Consider the following 21,047-nt stretch of genomic DNA (forward strand, 5'->3'; position numbering starts at 1 on the left):
CACCTGCACTGCCGATGACTCTCTGCGCCTCGCCAAAAGTCACTCCTCAACTCTGAAAAACCCCACTCAGCTCCTGGGACCCCTCTGCACCTCCTCCCATGGCCTGGGACAAGCCAGCAGCTCTGATGGGTAGCACAGCTGGCTGGATTTTTTGCACATGTCCAACTACAGTGCTGCTGGCAGGCTTACAGGCTCTCAAGCATTTGCGTGGCGTGGGAATAGTGTTCGTGTTATCTCAACTTCACTGCAACCCACAACAAATCTGCAGCCGGGTCCTGTTGTTATCACTCCCACTTCATGGAGGAGGAAACAGGCAGCCTCAGGCTGGGTCCCTCAGAAGCAGACCCTCCATTGACAAGGTGGAGCAAGTGGTTTATGTGGAGGTGATTCTGGGAAACAGTAGTTGGGAGGGAGAGACTGGAAAGTGGGTAACCAACACAGGGCCGTGAATGTGCAGTGTAGAGCTAAGAGCATCTGAGCTTAGCCCAGTAGGGCATCTCTGGGAGGCAGCCTGGAACACTCTCTGAACCGTTCCCCCAGCCAGGGCCAAAGAAGCTGTGGTATTGATCCACCCACTCCAGCGCTCACGGCTCAGGGCTGTTCCTGGGAATAACTCCCCGGCACTTCTGGCCTGCCTTGCTGGGCAGTGATCCTGCAGCCTGAGAGTGGCAGGCAGTAGACCAGCCTCTGTGCAGTGAGCCACCATCCTGTAACGGAGGGGCAGAAGCGGGCCATCGTCCTGTAACGGAGGGGCAGGAGCAGGCCACCGTCCTGTAATGGAAGGGCAGGATTGGGCCCTCAACAGTGTCAGCTGCACTGCGGGAGCTTTGCCAAGGTCATGCTCCACCCCTGGTAAGAGGCATGATCAGGATCCAATCCGAGTGCGATTGACTCAAGCGTCCGCTAACTTTCCCATCACCCTCAACCTCATCTGCTTCCATGGTGCCTGGAGCAGGGCTGTGGTCCCCGTGAGTGCTCCAGATGGGTTGACCAACTGGCTCCATTGATCAGACCCCACCGTTCTCTTTTCACCCCCACATTCCCTCCCTCTCATCCCCCAGATCCTTTCCTACCATCTTCTGGGCTTTGGCGGTTTCACTGCGGAAGGCACTAGATTCCCGGCGGGTAAGATCCTGGGAGAAGTGGCGATTGAGCACGCGCAGGCTGCCTGAGTACACCTGGCTGACCGTCACCTCCGCCTTGTACCCTGCCCAGGAAGGAACCAGCAGGGTTAACGGAGGAAGCAGATGGGAAAGCCTCCTGTCTCTTCCATGCCTTCTCCTGCCACCCACACCCTCCGCTCAGCCTCAGTGTCTTGGGTCTCCACAGCACCATCATCGTCATCATCATCATCTTTGTTACTGCCATTGTCATCATGGTCATCCAAAGCTTATTGGATGACAAACTGGCTGCACGGTGCCAGGAAGGTGAGAGGCTCCCAGATGAATGGTGTCCTACAGGTTCCCAGGGAGAGGCTGACACAGCGAGCAGTCCAGGACACCAGTGACAGGAAGGCCAGGAAATGCACATAGGCCCAGGAGGCCAAGGCTGTGGGTCAGCACCACTAGGCATCCTTCCACTCGTGAGGTCATCCAGGGATCTCACAGGTGTGCGCTAAGCACCGACTACATGGGGTACGCTAGTTAACCAAGACAGATGTGTCTCCCCTCGTGAAGCTGACAGTGGTGGGTAAGAGAGGCGTGGCGCTGGCAAACACACAGCACGCGGCACCCATCTGTGAACAGTACCATCAGGGAGCAGTGCCACTCGGTGCTGTTGAGGGGACGTGACGAGGACACTCAGCCTGGGCCACAGTGGAGTGACCCTCCAGCTGGTATGTAGGGATGGGGAAACCGTAAATTGGTAAGAGAAGAGGGAGAGAAGTACCTTCAAGCAGAGGGAGCAGCATGGGGCACAGGGCTGGTGGCACGGGGTCCATGGTGAGGACCCGGGCTGAAAGCCTGTTTGACTGGAGCAATCAGAGATGGGGAGGGGTGGCAAGGAGCTGGGACCTCCTCAGGGCAGGGCCCACTGGGTCTTTACCCGAAGAACAAGGGAAACCGTGAAAGGTTTAAAATCAGGAATGATGTCATCATACTTCTGTTTTGCAAAGACTATTTTGGCTGAAGTGAAGAGGGTAGACTCATAGCCCTGGTTTACACCCCTATTTATCCACTCAACAAATACTTCCTGAGAGCCTGCTATGTGTAGGAACTGAGCCAAAGCACTTGGGACTATATGAGCAAAACAACGAACAGAACAATCAAGAAAAAACTGCCCTTAATAGTTTGCAGACTAGCAAGGAATCACACAGTAAACCACACATAGTGTATAACAGGTTAGAGGTGATCAGTGCGGTGGAAACCAGGGCATGGGGCGGGCTGCAGTATGGAGGTCAGGGAAGAACGTGATGTACATCTGTGGAAAGAGTGTCACAGGCAGGGGCAAGTGCAAAGGCCTGGTGTGTTTCAGGAGCAGCAAAGGGTGAGCAACGGGACAGCAGGAGGGTATGAGATTGGGAAGGGGAGAGGCCGGGTAGGGCTTGCCAGGCCGGGGAGGACTCGGGCTGGGTAAGATGGGAGGAATGGGAGGTGTTTTGTTTTGTTTGTTTTTGAGACGGAGTTTTGCTCTTGTTGCCCAGGCTGGAGTGCAATGGTGCGATCTCAGCTTACTGCAACCTCCGCCTCCCAGATTCAAGCAATTCTCCTGCCTCAGCCTCCTGAGTAGCTGGGATTACAGGTGCACGCCACCATGCCTGACTAATTTTTGTATTTTTAGTAGAAACGAGGTTTCTACTAAACCTCGATGATTTACCCCAGGAGCATAATCGGGGGAATTAAACTCCTCTGCAAAGAGAAATAATTGGCAGGTGAGTTCCTGCCCTTCCAGCCCAGTGCCCCCCGGTTTACCCTGAAGACCAATTAGCCCGATACCTGAGGAGGCCCCCACAGCTCTGTGCTATCTGGGGCACTGGCTTCTTGCCGGTGGTGAAATGCACACAGCGTCTACAGCCTGCGTTGCTCAACTCTGGGTAGAATCACTGTAAGTCACTGCGAGCAGGCCCATGTCAGACCTGGGGTTCCCAACAGCGTCACTCCCAGAGGCTGGTTCCAGATACCACCAACCCTGACCCCCTTGGATCTAGGCCTACGTGGATTTCTCTCCACTGCTGCAAGGTTGGTCCTCAGATTGCTTTCAATAGGCCTGGAATTCCACCAGGAGATTTGGCCAGTAAAAGCACTAGCTAACCTTTGCAGGATGTTTAATGGGATGCCTCTGATCATGCAGGCAGCTGGATTGTCCCTGCCGTGGCCTCCCAGCCCTCAGCTTTCTCTGTCCCAGCACATGCTGTGCTTTAGTGGAAGTGTCAGGTCTGACGCCTTGGCTAAATCACAAGGACAGGGGCTGACCCCAGTACCTGGCACACAGGAGGTGCTTGACACTGAATAGATGAACGAATGAATGGGTCTTCTACAGTGTACAGTGTATAGGCACAGTTTAGTTTGGTTTCTCCATTACTTCCCACTGTCAAAGGCAGAAGGAAGAGGATAGACTCCATCAATCTTAGAGAAAGATAATAGATGCTCAAGAGCATTTATTCAATGAATGAATGAATAGAAGCCTGGATGAATGGGCCCGGAGCACAGGCCAGTTGCTCCCCAAGCACCAGGGTACTGACTGAGGGCTGTGAGATCAGGGAGGGGCCGGCCATAATTAAGGACATGGGAGAGGCCCCCAAGGCTAGCTGCTCTCCAGCTGCCCGCTCCATTCTCCCATTCATGCTGGACCCTGGAGACCCAGAGGGGCTAAAGCTGTGGTCCCCACCCTAGAAGAGAACCCAGGCTGGGCTCAAGTGCGCAGAGGCACTAATTGGTACCAGGCACCATGAGTGCCTCTGGGCCTCCTTCTTCAGGACTGGGTTGCTCCAAGCCTCAGGGGCAACCCAGGAGGACTGTAGGCGAGGGAAGGCAATGTTTATGCTCTGGGGGATGGTTGGTTCACAAGAAACTGAGTACTAGGAGAGCCCACTTTCCCCACCTGGTAGGGAGCCTTGGGGCACTTTGCCCAAGCGGGAAGCAGGCCTGAGCCACAGGACCTGGAGCCAGGGTCTGACAGCATCTCCAGCTGGCAGGACAGGGAGGGAGACCCAGCGAGGAGAAGTGACTTGCCCAAGGTCACACAGCAACATGCTAAGCATGGCTGAGCCTGGAACCCAGTTCTGTCCTGCTGTGCCTGCTACTAAGTCCTCCCCAGGTGCCTCTCCCAGGCAGTCCCACGACGTTACCTAGGAAATACCAGAGTAGCACCCCCACGGAAGTCAGCACAACCAGGGTCAGCCACAGGGGCGCCAGGCGGAGGTAGCCCCGGGCTTTTCTCTTGGAGTCCTCATGGGCCTTGAACATCCCCTCCGGCTCTGCTTCCTCGCCATCACCTCCGTCCCCCTGCCCGCCAGCCACCTGGGGGGCCTTGGCCACGGGCATCCTGCCAGAGAAACAGACCGAAGTTGGAATCAGCCTCGCATTTGCAAGGGAGGCTCTGCTGAGCACTGGTTGGGTACAGAAGCAGGACTTCCCTGCCTTTTGGAGTGGAAGAGTAACAACATCAGGCGGCAGTGACCAGAAGTGGGTGCCGAGACAGTTCACAGAGGAGCGAAGTGCATCTCAGGGCAGCTCACCCCAGAGGGCAGGCACCAGAGCTGGACTGGGTGTGGCTCAAGAACCCCACCTTTGCTTCCCACTGGCTTCCCTATGGTCAGAGGACAGACGGAGGTCTCAGTGCCTGAACGCCCACCTCCCTACAGGCTGCACCCACAGACAGAACTGAAGTACATGGGGTGCAGACTTCTGTAGGCATCGGACCTCTTGCCCTCATTTCCCTTCCACGCAAGGAATGCTGTTTCTTGCTCCTGGTTCTGGTTCGCAGAGCTTCCCACCACGCCCACACAGCCCATGCACTTAGCCCCTGCCCCAGAATCCCCTGAGCTGGCACTGTGCTGGGCCAGGGACCTGCCTTCCTTCACAGAGTACCGTCTCTCTCACCTTTCTACTCTCAAACTCTCGCAGCAGAGGAAGGGAATAAAAACTAATATTCATTTCGTGCCCTCATGAGACATTTCACACTTAATTTTCAGGTCACCCAGGGATGTGGAACCATTGTCCCATGTTTTCTTCCTTAAGCCCACACCACGTGGGTACTTCACCTGCATTATCTCACTTAAACCTCCAGTCCTGCACCCACTGAACAGATGAAGAAACTGAGACCCAGAGTGTTCTAGCAATAACGCAGTGTAGGGCTTTTCCTAGCCCCATTTTTCCAATGTGATTTGAATACCTGGCATTCAGTCCCAGATGCATTTTACAGATTAAAAAAAAAAAAAAACCATGAAGCCCAGAGAGGCTAAGCCACTTGCCCAAGGTCACACAGCAGGAAAGTGGAGGTTGAGTCTGGATGTCTGACTCCTTGCTTTTTCCACTAATCTAAGATGCCTCCCATAAATGAGCTGTTAATTAACAAATCATGATTAAATAGCAACTGAATGTCACCCCTCTCCATGTTCCAGGGTTCCAACTCTATTTTGAGAGGCTTTGAAGCAAATATCCCAATGTATTTGGCCTTTCAGACAGGTTTCCCCACAGTACAGAGAAAGCCTTTGACCCACCCACCAGGAGAGCAAGGGCTCCACACTACTGGGAAGTTCATCTCCTCTTACTATATCCACAAATACTGAGTAGCTTTAAAATGCACCCTAGGGCCGGGTGTGGTGGCTCACACCTGTAATCCCAACAGTTTGGGAGGCTGAGGTGGGTGGATCACCTGAGGTCAGGAGTTCGAGATCAGCCTGGCCAATATGGTGAAACCCTGTCACTACGAAAAATACAAACATTAGCCGGGCATGGTGGTGGGCGCCTGTAATCCCAGCTACTCGGGAGGCTGAGGCAGGAGAATCACTTGAACCCGGGCAAGGGAGGTTGCAGTGAGCCAAGATCATGCCATTGTACTCCAGCCTGGGTGACAGAGCAAGACTCTGATCAAAAACAAACAAACCATTAAAAAAAAAAAATGCACCCCAGATGCAGGTGGGGACTTCCTTTGGGCTGTGTCTTGGGGTTTTACAAAGTGGGTTTCCAAAAATGCGGCTCTTTAGTAACGCTCAAAATCCTTCCAGGTGGATATGAAGGGTCCTGGCCCTTCTCCCAGCTTCCCGGCTCCCTCCAGCTCCCCTTGGCATCCTTCCCAGCTAAGGGTCTTTGGTGTCCAGCCACAGTGACTCTGTTGAGCGGTCGCCATCAGATACAAGGAAGGGAGGGACTGCAGGGGACCCTCATTGGGCATGGCACCCCCCTCCACACCCTAAGCTAGGATATTCCCACATGTGGGATGGGCCCTACTGGCTTTTATGGGGCCAAGGCCAGGGAATGGTAAATGGTAAATGTCCGGCAATGGGCAATGGGTGGGAGATCCCTGCCCACTTCCTCAAATGTTCACAGTATCCCTGGTGCCCTACTACCTCTCAGATAATCCGTGTAAAGAGAGGGAAACTGAGGCTCGGAGAAGGTCATGGGTCCATTAGAGGAGCCCCGAAGAGGGGCAGCTCAGGGTGAAGTGCTTCGTGGGCCTCCCCTCCCCTCTCATCCTCCAAGCCAGGCCTCCTTCTCTATGCAGATTTTGCCTCCCTCTAAATACCCCTCGCATCCATCTGGGAGGACTTGAGCAGCACAGAGGGGCTCATTTTCAGGAAACCCTCTGCAAAACCCCAAGCCAATGGTGGTAGTGGGAAATTAATTCCCCCAGGCTCGTCATGACTTCCCACCCAGGCCGGGCACGGTGGCTCAAGCCTGTAATCCCAGCACTTTGGGAGGCCGAGGCGGGCAGATCTCCAGGTCAGGAGATCGAGACCATCCTGGCTAACATGGTGAAACCCTGTCTCTACTAAAAATACAAAAAAACACTGCGTGTTGTCACTATGTGCCCTGTCCATGAGCCTCCCACGGCTTCCATCCAACTAGAACCCAAAAGGCCCAGGGACTAGGTTTTCCTGTCCTCTTCGCTGAATGGGAGTTTGCTCCTTGCTGAGCCTGGGATGCTTTCCTTTCTGCTTGCCTCAGGGCTCCCTCCTTTACCTGCTTCAAGGTGTCAGATGTCACCTTTCCAGAGAGGCCTTCCCTGGGCATTCCCCTGTCTCTCCTGCATTTTTCTTTATAGCAATTACTGAGGCCTAAATTGCCTGATATGCAAATACGTCGTTTATCTGTCTCCTCCCTGTCTGTAACCTGCGTGAGAGCAGAGTTGGGTACTCAGCGGACACTCAGTAATTGTTGAACAAATGAATGACAAGGTCCCAGCTCCTTCCTCCCCACGGAACTCCAAGGTGCTGTGTGCATATGTGGCCTGGCCACCTTCTCCTGCCTCCTTTTTTCTCACCCTCTCTTCTCCCCGTCGCACCCCGGGGACACTGGACTTCCTTCCCTTGGTAAGAAATTTTAACAATGGGATGGTAGCAAACATTTACGGATTAAGAGCAGCCAGCCAGCACCAAGAGCCCTACTGGACCTTGAGCCCTGTCAGTGCTTGTTCACGGCCAGGCATCCCCACACTCTTCCTTCTGCCTGGGCCCCCACCTCCCAGCCTGGCCAGCTCTTAGGCAACCCGTGTCACCTCCGCTCAGACCTCACCTCTTTGCAGCTCTCCCAGAGTGCCCTAGAAGGAGCAGCTGCCCCTCGCGATGTGCGTTCACCTATAGGCACTCTCTCTGCCCCTCACATTGAGCTCCTGGAAGCGGGGACTGTGCTCCAATTGCCGCAGGGGCCTGAAGCAGTCCCGCAGCTCTGAGCACCTGGACCCCACCCTGGCACCTGCTCTTCACTCCTGCCCTTCTGGCCATTGGCGGGTCTCGAGTCTGCCTGCTGGAGGCTGAGCTCATTGGGGCGGGGCCACCACTCCTCAGCAATGCAGATCTGTATTCAGCCACTGCGTGTGAACTCCTACCATATGCCAGCCCTGCGCTGGGCGGCGCTGCAAACTCCACTGCAGCCTCCAACAGCCTGGGGTGCGTGCTTTGCTGACTCTGTTTAATGGCTGGGGAAACTGAGGTAGAGAGCAGTAACATGACTTACCTGAGGTCCCTTAGCCAGGGCAGAGCAGAGCAGAGCAGGGAGTCTGGGCTAGGGCTATAGGGGCATCTTTCAGTGAAGTCATTAGGCCCTAGAGTCCTGAGAGTGTGGGGGACTGGGCGGGGTTCCCTTCCACACATACAAACACATTCACAGACCCACAGATGTACACAGATGGAGACACGCGAGTGATATATGTACATCTATTCATGACACAAAAATTCACAGATGCACGCCCTTCCTACACACACACACACACGAACACACACACACATACACGCCAACTCTGAGCCTTCGAACCCAGGGTCCCGTGCTTAAGTCAGTACACAGGCGCAATGTGGGGCTCTGGGCCTGTCTCCTACACCAGAAGGCCCAGGTGGGGTACCGGGTATGGAGGGGGCAGCACGTCCAGTCCTGCGAGGCAGGGGTAAGGTGGCCTCTGCCTTCCTCCTGTCCCTGCTGCCTGAATCGCAGGCCACCAACCACCCAGCACTGATGCTGTGCCTGTCCACACACCTGGTGTCACCCTGCATGGTCCCTCCCCTCCCCAGCTCTGTGGGCCCCTCACCTTCTGCTCACTGATCACCCTCTGGCCGATGGGGCCCTGCAGGCCTGGCCTTGGACCCAGGTAGGTGACTCAGGCCCCAGGGACCCAGGCCCAGCTCTTAGGGTGGACACTGTCACTAAGTCATTTATAGATCCTGGTCCCCTGTTCTGGAGGCCCCCGCTTACCTTTGGGAGTGGCGGATAGGTGCTGGGCCTGCACGCAGGCCTCAGGAGCCTTTGTTTGTCCAGGCCAAGGCCTCCCCACCCCCACCGGGCCAGCCCAGGCTGGATCAATGGCCCAGAGCCATGGCCAGGGTGTCTGGCCCTTGTCCCCTGTGGCCTGTGGCCCCAGGCTCCATGGGGCTCCTCCTGCTGGGTCCAGGACGGCACTGTAACTGAGGACAGGTAAACAGGCAGGAGGCAGGAGAAGGCAGGGCCGGCCCGCCCCATCCCCCCGCCCATGGGCACCCCAGAGGCTGGCAGACAGGTGCGGGAGATCTGAGCTCTCCCCCGAGGCCTGTTGCCTGGTGACATGCCTGCCTGGTTACAGCCCCTGGTCCCCAAGAGCATGAGGTAGGGGTGGTCAAGGACTGGGGACTATGCAGAGCCCAGTGTAGGTGAGTGCAGGGGCTCACACAGGTAAGTCCAGGTGCTTACCTGGACGGGAGAGACTAAAGGAGCTACAGGTGTGAGAGAGAGTAAAGGAGGCTAGGCCCATGTACTCTGGGGACTGGAGAGGAGAAAGGAGAGGCAGGGGTGGGGTTTGATGCTATTTTCTGTTTATTTGAATTCCTACCTTGTTCTTTTTTTTTTTTTTTTTTGCGGAGGGGGTAGATAGAGTCTCACTCTGTTAACCAGGCTAGAGTGCAGTGGTACGATTTCAGCTCACTGCAACCTCCACTTCCCCAGGTTCAAGCGATTCTCCTGCCTCAGTCTCCCGAGTAACTGGGATTACAGGCACCCACCACCATGCCTGGCTAATTTTTATATTTTTAGTAGAGACAGGGTTTCACCATGTTGGCCATGCTGGTCTCGAACTCATGACCTCAGGTGATGCCACCCACCTCGGCCTCCCAAAATGCTAGGATTACAGGCGTGATTACCACTACACGCAGCATGAATTCCTACCTGGTTCCGTAGCCCTGTGCTGTCCATGACGGTAGACGCTGGTCACCCACAGCTCCTGAGCCAGTCTGAACTGAGAAAAGCTGCATAGGGGAGACGCACACAAGGTTTCCAAGGCCAAGTGCAAACAGGATGTCAACCAACACAGTAACAATTTTTATACTGATTGCATATTGAAATAACACTTTGGCGATCATGGGATAAATAAAATGATTTATTAAAATCAATTTTCATCTGCCTCTCTTCACTGTTTTTTTCTTTTTTTTTTTTCCAGAGACAGGGTCTCATTGGGTTGCCAGGCTGGTCTGGAGCTTCTGGGCTCACATGATCCTCCTGCTTCGGCCTCCCGAGTAGCTGGGATTACAGGCGTGGGCCACCACACCCCTTGTTGCATGTGGCTTTTAGAGAGGTTAACTCACAAGTGTGACCTGCGTTGTTGTTCTATGGAACAGCGTTGCTGTGGAGACGGCTTTGAGCCATATGTGTGCCAAAGTGCTGGATGGGAGCCAGGGCTTTCTAGGGTGCGTGCAGGCTGGCGGGTGTCTGTCTCAGACAAGACTGACTTTCAGTGAGTATACATCCTGAGGCCAGAATGCGGGGTGCATACCTGAGATGCTGTGTGCTGTGGGTATATGGGTCCCAGAGTGTGTGTGTGAGAAAGAGAGTCTGGAATTTGTATGTGTAGAATGTGTGTGTGTGTGTGTGTGTGTGTGTGTGTGTGTGTGGAGAGTAGGGATTGTGAGTGGGAGTATAAGATTTGTGTGAGGGGTGTGTCTGTGAAGTGTGTATGGTGTGGGGTGGGGGTGTGTGGACTGTGTATGTGTGTGCAGTGTCGGTGCTGGGAATGTGCAGTGTAAAATGTGTGTGTCTATGAAGTATGTATGGTGTGAGGTGTGTGTGGAGCATGAGAGGTATGTGCAGGTGTGTGTATGTGTGTGTGTGCATGCTCACAGTGTGTGTGGAGTATGAGGCATGTGTTTAGTGTGAGGTGTGTGCATAGTGTGAGGTGTGTATGTGTTGTGTGAGGTGTGTGTGTAGTGTGAGGCATGTGTGGAGTATGAGGGATAAGTGTTTAGTATGAGGTGTGTGCATAGTGTGAGGTGTGTGTATAGTGTGAGATGTGTATGTAGTGTGAGGTGTGTGTAGTGTGAAGCATGTGTGGAGTGTGAAGTGTGTGTGGGGTGTGAAGTGGGTATGGAGTGTGAAGCATGTATGTGGTTTGAAACATGTATGGAGTATGAAGCATGTGTGGAATGTGGAATGTTGGGTGTGTGTGTGGAGTGTGAGGAGTGTGTGTGTGTGGAGTGTGAGGCATGTTGTGGAGTGTGAGGTTTATGGAGTATGAAGTGTGTATGGAGTGTGAAGCATGTGTGGAATGTGAGGTGTGTGTGAAGTGAAGCATGTGTGGAATGTGGAATGTGAGGTCTGTGTGTGGGGTGAGGCATGTGTGTGGAGTGTGAAGTGTGTGGAGTGTAAGGAATGTGTGGAGTGTGAGGTGTGAGTGGAGTTTGAGGTGTATGTGGAGTGTGAGGTGTGTGTGGAATTAAAGTGTGTGTGTAGTGTGAAGTATGTGTGTAGTGTGAAGTGTGTAAGGAATGTAAGGCATGTGTGGAGCATGAGGTGTGTGGAGTATGAAGTGTGTGTGTAATGTGAAGTATGCATGGAGTATGAAGCATGTGTGGGATGTGGAATGTGAGGTGTGTGGGTAGAGTGAGAGGTGTGTGGAGTGTGAGGCATGTGTGGAGTGTGAGGTATGTGTTTAGCCTGAGGTGTGTGTGGAGTGTGAGGCGTGTGTGTGGAGTGTGAGGCATGTGTGTGGAGTGTGAGGTGTGTGTGTGGAGAGTAAGGCATCTGTGGGGTGTGAGGTGTGTGTGGAGTGTGAGGCAGTGTATTTAGTGTGAGGCATGTGTGTGGAGTGTGAAGTGTGTGTGGAATGTGAGGTTTGTGTGGAGTCTGAGGCATGCATTTAGTGTGAGGCATGTGAGTGGAGTGTGAGGCACGTGTTTAGCATGAGGTGGTATATTTAGTGTGAGTCGTGTGTGGAGTGTGAGGTGTGTGTGTAGTGTCAGGTGTGTGTGGAGTGTGAGGCATGTGTGGAGTGTGAGGCATGTGTGGAGTTTGAGGTGTGTGAAGCATGTGTGTGGAATGTGAGGCATGTGTGTGGAGTGTGAGGCATGTGTGTGGAGTGTGCAGCGAGTGTGGAGTGTGAAGCGTGTGTGTTGTGTGAGGTGTGTGTGGAGCGTGAGGCATGTGTGGAGTGTGAGGCATGTGTGTGGCGTGTGCAGCGGGTGTGAAGTGTGAGATGCTTATGGATTGACTGGGATGGCACACGGCCCCGCACCCAGGTTTTACCATGACCGCAGGCTTTCAGCCCTACCTGGCCCCCTTTTAGTTGCAGGAACCTAGGCAGATTCCCTGACTTCTAAGCTGTGGTTCTTCCATCTGTTGAATGAAAAAAAATCGCCCATTCTTGATGAACAAGAAACAATGTGTGCAAAGGCCCAGAACTGTGGGGGGCGCCCAGAGAGGGGTTCTCTTCTTCTCATGGTGACACACTAGTGTGTCGGGGCCAGGTCTGCTTGTGCACTGAAGTCCAGGCAAAGACAGGTTGCATGTGTGTGGTGCCTACCTGTGTGGCCCCTCATGCACGTCTTGAGCACATAGATGTCCCATGCTCTCTGGCATGTGCTCCCTAAGGGGGCCTGTGGCAGTAGGCAGGGACCTCTCTGACATGTGTGTGGGGGGCACCCATGTGTCCTGAGGTGTGAAGGCCCGTGCCCATGGGGGCTGGGCATGAGCTCAGTACAGCACCATTTCCAGGCAGGGCCAGCACTGAGCCAGGGCAGTAGGGAGCACTGTAGGGCTGGTTAGGATTCTGGGTTAGGGGACACCTTTCCTCACCTTCTCCTGCTCCGTAGCCCTCCCCAGAGCCCTGGCCCCTGCCCATGGGCCTAACCCTGACCCTGAGACCAAACACCATAAGCCTGCCCACTGTCCCTCGTCCCGGCCCCAGCAACTCTCCCTCCTCCCCACAACCTCCCCTCTTCCCAGGCCCTGGCCCCCACCTTGCAAACTTCCCGAGGGACAGGTGCTTGGGACAGACCAGGGATAGTGTGTGTGTGTGTGTAGGGGGTGAAGACACCCCGAGCCCAGCCTCTGTACACTATCCTGTCCTTTGGGAGGTCAAGAGGCCCAGGCCCCCAGCCCAGGCAGGCTGCTAGCCTGACAGTATGAAAAGCAGACCTTGCACAATCAGTGTCCTCTAGACTTGGCGGCCACCTGGCCATCGATCCGACATGGCCTGGGGGGAGGGGCTGGCACTAAGCAGGCAGCAGCAAAATGCTGAGAGAGGTGTTTGAAAGCACAGACGTGGCTGTAAGCGGTGGCTTACCCCCACACCTATAATTCCAGCACTTTGTGATGCCAAGGCGGGAGGATCCCTTCAGCCCAGGAGTTTGAGACCAGCCTACTCAACATAATGAGACCCTATCTGTACAAAAGAACCCAAATTTTAATTAGCTGGGTGTGGTGGTACACACCTGCAGATCCAGCTACTAGGGAGGCTGAGGTGGGAGGATCACTTGAGCCCTGGAGTTGGAGGCTGCAGTGAGCCATGACTGTGCTGCCGCACTCCAGCCTGGGTGACAGAGCAAGACCCTGAGTTGAAAAGAAAGAGAAAAGAAGAGGAAAGGAAAGAAGAGAAGAGAAAAGCACGGACAAGGGTCCCAGAGAGCCATGAGGGTGGGGGACAGCCTGCCAATGACTCAGGGATTTCCTCTGTCAACGAGGGACACTCTTGTTCTCTTAGCAAAGACACGCGTTCACACAGATGGCACGGAAGCCTTGTTGCTCTGGGAATCTGCATTCCTAACGAACACTGGGCCTCAACCTCTTTGATCCCCAAGGACAGAGAAGCCTCCGGGAGGGCTGCTGAGGGGATGAGGGGAGGCTTGGAGGCTGGGCATGGTGGGGGCCGGACGGCGAGGAACACAGACCTGACCCAGCAGGACAGGGCAGAGCAGGCCTCGGAGTGCCCACCACATTCAGGTGACCAAGATCCAGCTGAGTGCTGGAGAGTGGGCAGACCCGGCCGAAGTCCCAGTCTCTCCACCTGTTGATGATCCACAAGACGTCCCCAAGCTACCACCTCATGGCCTATGGACTGTGGGTAATAAAGCAGGGCTGTTGTAGACCAAAAAAAAAAAAAGTACGGTGGGCTCCTTGTCCATATGATTGACGTCCGTATCCAAAGGGGAAATTTAGAGGCAGAGACACATGCATGCAGAGAGAATGCCATGAAGGTAAAGGCAGAGCGTGGCGATGTTTACATGTCAAAGAACCCCAGTGATTGCCAGAAAGACACCAGACACTGAGAGAGAGAGGCCCAGAACACTCTTCCTCACACCTTCAGAAGGAACCAAGCCTGCCGACACCTGGATCTTGGACTCCAGCCCCCAGAACTGTGAGACACATTTCTGTTGTTCAAGCCCCCCGGGTGTGGTGTCTTGTGAAGGCAGCCTTAGCCAACGAATATGATGTCCACTGCACTGGTACTGGGTAAATGCTGTGCAAAGCCTGTTCCTGTGTCCAGCTTCCTCCCGGGCTCCTGCACACAGCAGGTGCTCACTCATTGTCCATTGAAGAGACTGAAGAGCCAAGATATCTGTATTTTTATCAGGAGCCTTCAGGAAATGTGATGCCTTAAGCCATGGAGTGGACGCTCCGGCAGGGCAGGCTTGGGGGTAACCTTGTCTGAACTCAGAGAAAGCCCTAGAAGCAAGAACGCAACAACCTAGCTCTTATGTACAAACCCCTGAGTCACAGCACTTGTTCTGCGAAATTTTGCAGTTTGAGGTCTACTTGTTTCTTTCCCTATTCTCCCCACCCCCTTTTCACTGTGAGTTCCACGAAGATTTCTCAGTCTGCAACTTGTCGGTCCCGCTCCCTCAACACGCTTAGCCTAGAACAGTGCCTGGCACACAGGAAGAATAAACATTTGTTGAGTGAACAAATGACTGTTCACTCCTTTGATGATAACACAGTAAGGATTCTGGCAGCTGGGCCCTCCACACAGTCGATCACAGATGCCACAAATCTAGGCTTCAGAGTGGGAATATGTGTCTCCACTTAGCAGAAGAGGAGACTGAGGATCTGAGAGGAGAAGTTGACCTGCCCCGGGTCCCACAGCCCACTGGAGGTGGAACATGGACTCCAGCCTGGTCTTTTTAATGGAGGGGTGTCACTGTTTCCAGGGGCTGCCATAACAGATGACCCCAAACTGGGTGGCTTAAAACAACAGGGATTTGTTCCTTCACAGCTCTGAGGCCAGATGTCTGAAATCAAAGTCTTGGTAGGCTGATTCCCTCTCCAGAGGCTCTAGGGAAAAAAAAGAAATCCTTCCTTGTCTCTTCCTAGCTTTTGGTCCTCTGGCAATTCTTGGTGTTTCCCGGCTTGGAGGTGTAACGCTCCAATCTCAGCCTCCATCATAACACGAGCTTCTTCCTTGTGTGTGTGTCTCGGTGTTCAATTGCACACACGTTACAAAGACATCAGTCATCATGGATTTGCACCCCACCCGAAACCAGCAGGACCCCATTTTAACTTGCTTACATCTGCAAAGACTCTATTTCCAAATAAGGTCATATTCACAGGTTATGTGTAGGCATGAATTTTGAGGGGCCACTGTTCAGTCCTAGTACGAGAACTGACGGTACTATTCTGGGTGGGAGGAAGGGATCAGATAGTAGGAGGGCCACCGTCTCCTCATCCTCCTGTCCTGCGGGCTAGCCACGTCTCAGAGCTCAAGGAGGCTTCTGTGGGAAATACCTCACCACCTTCTCCACTCTTTGCTGAGCCGAACCTCTCTCTGAAACCCGCAGGGGAGGCCCAGGGTCTGTGGTGAGGAGGTGAGGGGCGGGCTCTGTGTGCCCCAGCCAGACGCTGTCTAGACGGTGGCTGGAAGCATGGGGCTTTTCTGGGCTCCAGGGTAAGGTATGAGCTTCCCAGGGCTGCCAAAACAAACTGTCACCAATAGGGTGGCTCAAAACAACACACACGGCTGGGCACGGTGGCTTACGCCTGTAATCCCAGCACTTTGGAAGGCCAAGGCGGGCAAATCACGAGGTCAGGAGTTTGAGACCAGGCTGGCCAACATTGTGAAACCCCATCTCTACTAAAAACACAAAAAATTAGCTGGGCATAGTGGCAGGCACCTGTAATCCCAGCTACTTGGGAGGCTGAGGTAGGAGAATCGCTTTAACCTGGGAGGTGGAGGTTGCAGTGAGCTGAGATCAAGCCACTGCGCTCCAGCCTGGGTGACAGAGTGAGACTCCATCTCAACAACAACAACAACAAAACCAGACACTTATTCTCTCCCAGTTCTGGAGGCAGGCAGTCCAAACTCAAGGTGGCAGCAGGGCCACATGCCCTCCCTGAAGTCTCCAAGGGGGGATCTTTCTTGCCTCCTCCCAGCTTTGGTGGTTGCTGGCGATCCCTGGTATCCCTTGGCTTGTGACAGCATCACTCCAAACTCTGCCTCTGCCATCTCATGGCTTTCACCCTGTGTGTGTCTCCGTGCCTCTTCTCCTCTGCTTAAAAGGACACCAGCCATGCTGGATTAGGGTCCATCCTAAGGATCTCATCTTCTTCACATCTGCAAAGATCCTATTTCCAAATAAGGTCACACTCATGGGTAAAGGGGTTAGGCCTTCAGTTTATCTTTTGGGCTGACATGATCCAGCCCTTACTAAGCAGGGTGAGGCAGGCAGGGGCAGGCTGGCTGTTGACAATGCTGTGCACAAGTGTCCCAAAGGTTCCACGTGACCCTGAGTCCTCAAGTCACTTCTGAAGCGTGTCCTCTCTCTACACCTGAGCTACCACCATCCTTACTCTCCTCCCCCAAAATCACAGTTATGACCTGCTTCCTTCCACCTCCCACAGGCCTCTAAAGCCTGAACTGCTCAATAGATGAGACTTTTCTGAGGCCACCCAGGCAGGGTCCCCAGAGGCCACCTCTCCCATCTGTTTCCAATGCACGGTGTCCCTACAGCAATTCACTTGTTCATTCATTGATCTGGTGTTGAGCCTCAACACAGCCACAAAAGAGAACAAGAAAAATAACATAGAAAGGATAAGGAGTCTGGGCAAGGTGGCTCATGCCTGTAATCCCAGCACTTTGGGAGGCCAAGGTGGGAGGAATATTTGAGCCCAGGAGTTCAAGACCAGCCTGGGCAACATAGCAAGACCCAGTCTCTACAAAAATACAAACATTAGCCAAGTGTGGCAGCATGTACCTGTAGTCCCAGTTACTCGGGAGGCTGAGGGGAGAGGATCACTTGAGCCCAGGAAGTTGAGGCTGCAGTGAGCCATGCTCCTGCCACTGCACTCCAACCTGGGCAAGACCCTGTCTCTAAATAAATAAAACTTTAAGGAGTTTAGGAAGCAGCAAGGAAGAATTTTTTTCTAGAGCCTTCAGGGAGGGAATGAGCCAGCCAAAACTTTGATTTCAGACAAGGATAAAAAGAGAAGGGGGCTGGGCACGGTGGCTCATGCCTGTAATCCCAGCATTTTGGGAGGCCGAGGCAGGTAGATCATGAGGTCAGGAGATCGAGCCCATCCTGGCTAACACAGTGAAACTCCATCTCTACTAAACATACAAAAAAATTAGCCAGGCATGGTGGTGGGCGCCTACAGTCCCAGCTACTCGGGAGGCTGAGGCAGGAGAATCGCTCGAACCTGGAAGGCAGAGGTTGCAGTGAGCCAAGGTCCACCACTGCACTCCAGCCTGGGTGACAGAGCAAGACTCCATCTCCAAAAAAAAAAAAAGAAAAAGAAAAAGAAAAAGAAAAGAAAAAAGAAAGAACAAGAACAAGGATGTGAAAGAAATAGAACAAGTCTCAGTTGCTGCCCTTGAAGAAAGCTGCCAAGCCTAGGGAGACAGACAGTGGGACAGACGCTTGGCAGGCACTTGGCCGTGGTGCTTCCTGTCCTCAGCTTCCCATGTCACAGCACCCAGTGGAGGACAGGACCCTCAGAAGTACATGGAGATGCTCCTATGTGCTTGGAGGAATAAGCATCCACCGGAATGGCCTGTCACCGACAGGTGTGAGACCTCTCAGGAGTCCTCAGCTCCGTGGCTTGTCTTCCTCCATCCGTACAGGGATTTAGGGGTTCTAAGGCTTAGAATACTCCATGGCTTACAATACAGCTAACCAGACCCAGGATAGACCCGATCTCCAATAAGAAAAATGGTCACTTCACCCCATTTTAGAGGTGAGAAAGTGGAGGTTCAGAGCAGTGATTTGCTCGAGGTCACACAGTCAGGAAGTGCTAGGAGCTGGATTCAAGCCCAGGACCCTCTGGCTTCAGAGCCAGTTGTCCTTCCCAGTGACACTTTCTCCTGTCTCTGTGTTCCTCCCCACTGCCCACACCACCACTCCTGAGCCCTCGCCCTCTGTCTCTGCCCTAGGTACTGGCCTCTGGCCTCTGTCTGAAAGTGCCGCTGAGACAAACTCACCACCAGGCCCTGGCAGGCCGGTCGCTTCTTTCCCAGATGGGCAATCGGGGTACGGATGCTGATAAGGGGTTTGGGAGGGGCTGCTTCAAGCCATCTTGGGGACACAGAATGGAAACTCTGCATGCATTACTCAGCCTGACCTTCTCTTCCACTGTGGCATTGTAGTAGGTGGGGCTCCCAGAACAGACAGGGGGGCTGTATTAGTTCATTTTCATGCTGTTATGAAAAAATACCCAAGACTGGGTAATTCACAAAGAAAAAGAAGTTTAATGGCCTCACAGTTCCACATGGCTGTGGAGGCCTTGCAATCATGGCGGAAGGCAAAGGAAGAGTAAGGGCACATCTTACATGGTGGCAGGCAAGAGTGTGTGCAGGGGAACTGCCCTTTATAAAACCACCAGATCTCATGAGACTTATTCACTATCACGAGAACAGCACAGGAAAAACCTGCCCCCATGATTCAATTACCTTCCACCTGGTCCTTCCCGCTACACGTGGGAATGATGGAAGCTACAATTTGAAATGAGATTTGGGTGTGGACACAGCCAAACCATTTTAGGGAGCCAGACCCAGAGAGTGGGTGGAGACTACCCAAGGTTGCACAACAATGCTGAGGCAGGGTTGGGACTGGAACCCAGGTGACCTGATTCCCAGCCTGTACTCTTCCCAGTATACTGTCCAAAAATGAATTCCAAAAACTAAAACCAACAATATTACTCATTTCCATATACGTAAGGCTTTAGGCAGAGAGTTAACAAAAATTTCCAAAGGACACAAAATGGCAATTTTCCTTTTTTTTTTTTTTTTGGCTCAAAACATTGTAGGCAGACCCTCCTCTAAAGACAGTCGTGTCTGTGGAACTAGCTCTTGCCCTTGAAGTGGGGCCCTGTCCAAGGTCATAGGCATCCAAACTTCCCCAAGGAGGCGGTTTCCTGCTGCCCTTTCATGGGAAGACCCCAGCACTCACTCACGTTCCCCGAGTGCCTCTATTCTCCTCGGTCATCTGTGTCATCAGACAGCTGTTGACTTGGTGGGCCCGAGAGAGCTCCTGATAGCTGTCGGCTCTGTCCCTTCTTCCCTCCACGTTGGGTTCTCAGAAGCTCGGTCATTCCAGGTTCTCAGAGCCTCTGTGTAACTGCCCCTCCCACCTTTCCTTCCTTCCTTTCTCCTTTTCCTTTTTCCTTCCTCCCCTTTGCCCAGTTACCAAGCTACACATCCATTCAACAAACATCCTGTGGCAGGTGCTGGGATTCAACAACGGATGGGTCACCGAGGATCATGACCTGGAGAGAGTCGCAGCTGAGCTCAGAGAGCAGGGGATGGGGGCACGGAGCAGCCAGCACAGCCGGGGTCGGGAAGAAGTGATCTTTACACAAATCCCGCAGGATGGTTTTCCTTTCTCCCTCCCTCTCTACTGTGCACACACATTTTGCTTGACTTGCCCATTTTCTGTTTTTAAAAGATGAGTGGGTAATATTTAAAAATAAGGACACTTTGCAGGATAAACTGAATTTTCAGCTTCTCTTAAAAATATAGAAGATCGGGCCGGGCGCAGTGGCTCAGGCCTGTAATCCCAGCACTTTGGGAGGCGGAGGTGGGCGGATCACCTGAGGTTGGGAGTTCGAGACCAGCGTGACTAACATGAATAAACCCCGTCTCTACTGAAAATACAAAATTAGCCAGGCTTGGTGGTGTACACCTGTATTTTTAGCTACTCGGGAGGCTGAGGCAGGAGAATCGCTTGAACCTGGGAGGCAGAGGTTGCAGTGAGCTGAGATCACGCCATTGCACTCCAGCCTGGGCAACAAGAGTGAAACTCTGTCTCAAAAAAAAAAAAAAAAAAAAAAAGTAGACAGTCTAGCCAACACCCAACATGGCAATAATCAGCCGTGGCTGCCCTGGAGCAATTTTGGTTTGACACAGACCCCACCACTCCCTATTGTATCACACTGCATGGGTTAAAAACAGATACTAGAGTCAGGAGTCCGGATTTGAGTCCTGGCTCCACCAGTTATTAGCCACAGGCCCTTGAGTTACAAGGTATTTGATTTTACTGGGCCTTCATTTCCTCATATAGCAAATGAGACAATAAGCCTAAGTGTTGTGAAGATGGAGAGAATCTGTGTGAGGAACTCAGAACGGGGCCCGCATCTACTGAGTGTACACTGTCAGCATTTCATCACTGCAGCTAATATCTACCCAAACCCCAGCCCCTGTCAGCATCTGAGTTTGGGATCCCAGCAGCAAAGGTTTCATTGTTAGTTTCATATTTGCATAAATTACAAGCAATAGAATTCTCTCGCCAACATGTACGGTTCCTGGCTGATTGCTCGGACTGACACTGTAACAGGTGCTCTCCTACACCCACTGTTACGAGAATCACTGAACCGTTGGCCGGGAACAGCCGGCCACCCACCCAAACACTGGGATTGCCCATCAAGCCGTTCCAAGCAATCCCAGCTATCTCAAACTGAAATGTCCAATATGAACAGTCCAGTGCACATAGTAGAAGCTCAATAAATAGATTAGAATGAATGAGTAGTAGTTGCTGGGCACAAGGTAGGCTACCAAACGTTGAAATTTCATTTCTTTTTTTTTTTTTTTTGAGACAGAGTCTCACTCTGTTGCCCAGGCTGGAGTGCAGTGGTGCAATCTCAGCTCACTACAGCCTCTGCCTCCCAGGTTCAAGCAATTCTCCTATCTCAGCTTCCTGAGTAGATGGGGCTACAGGTGCAGGCCACCATGCCCAG

General features: G+C 53.1%; 1 protein-coding gene across 4 annotated transcripts in view; it reads right to left on the bottom strand.

The window, feature by feature from the left end:
* Positions 1-9,054, bottom strand: part of TMPRSS6 (transmembrane serine protease 6) — a 38,216-nt gene extending 29,162 nt beyond the window's left edge. For 2 of the 4 annotated variants that reach the window (XR_002733600.2, XM_031934610.1), the window contains exons 1-3: positions 8,844-9,054; positions 4,286-4,482; positions 1,074-1,207 (exon numbers count right to left, since the gene is read on the bottom strand). Coding sequence is in view for 3 of the 4 variants with exons in the window: in XM_031934610.1 (XP_031790470.1) it covers positions 1,074-1,207; positions 4,286-4,481 (330 nt within the window). In the remaining variant the exon portion in view is untranslated. Of the gene's footprint in view, positions 1-1,073; positions 1,208-4,285; positions 4,483-4,577; positions 4,747-7,986; positions 8,060-8,679; positions 8,779-8,843 lie in introns of those variants that run through there. The other 2 variants (XM_023222143.1, XM_023222144.2) reach the window with 2 other exon arrangements.
* Between the last annotated feature and the right edge of the window lie 11,993 nt (positions 9,055-21,047).

The sequence above is a fragment of the Piliocolobus tephrosceles genome, chromosome 19 (genome assembly GCF_002776525.5).
Source record: "Piliocolobus tephrosceles isolate RC106 chromosome 19, ASM277652v3, whole genome shotgun sequence".
Taxonomy (NCBI): Eukaryota; Metazoa; Chordata; class Mammalia; order Primates; family Cercopithecidae; genus Piliocolobus; species Piliocolobus tephrosceles.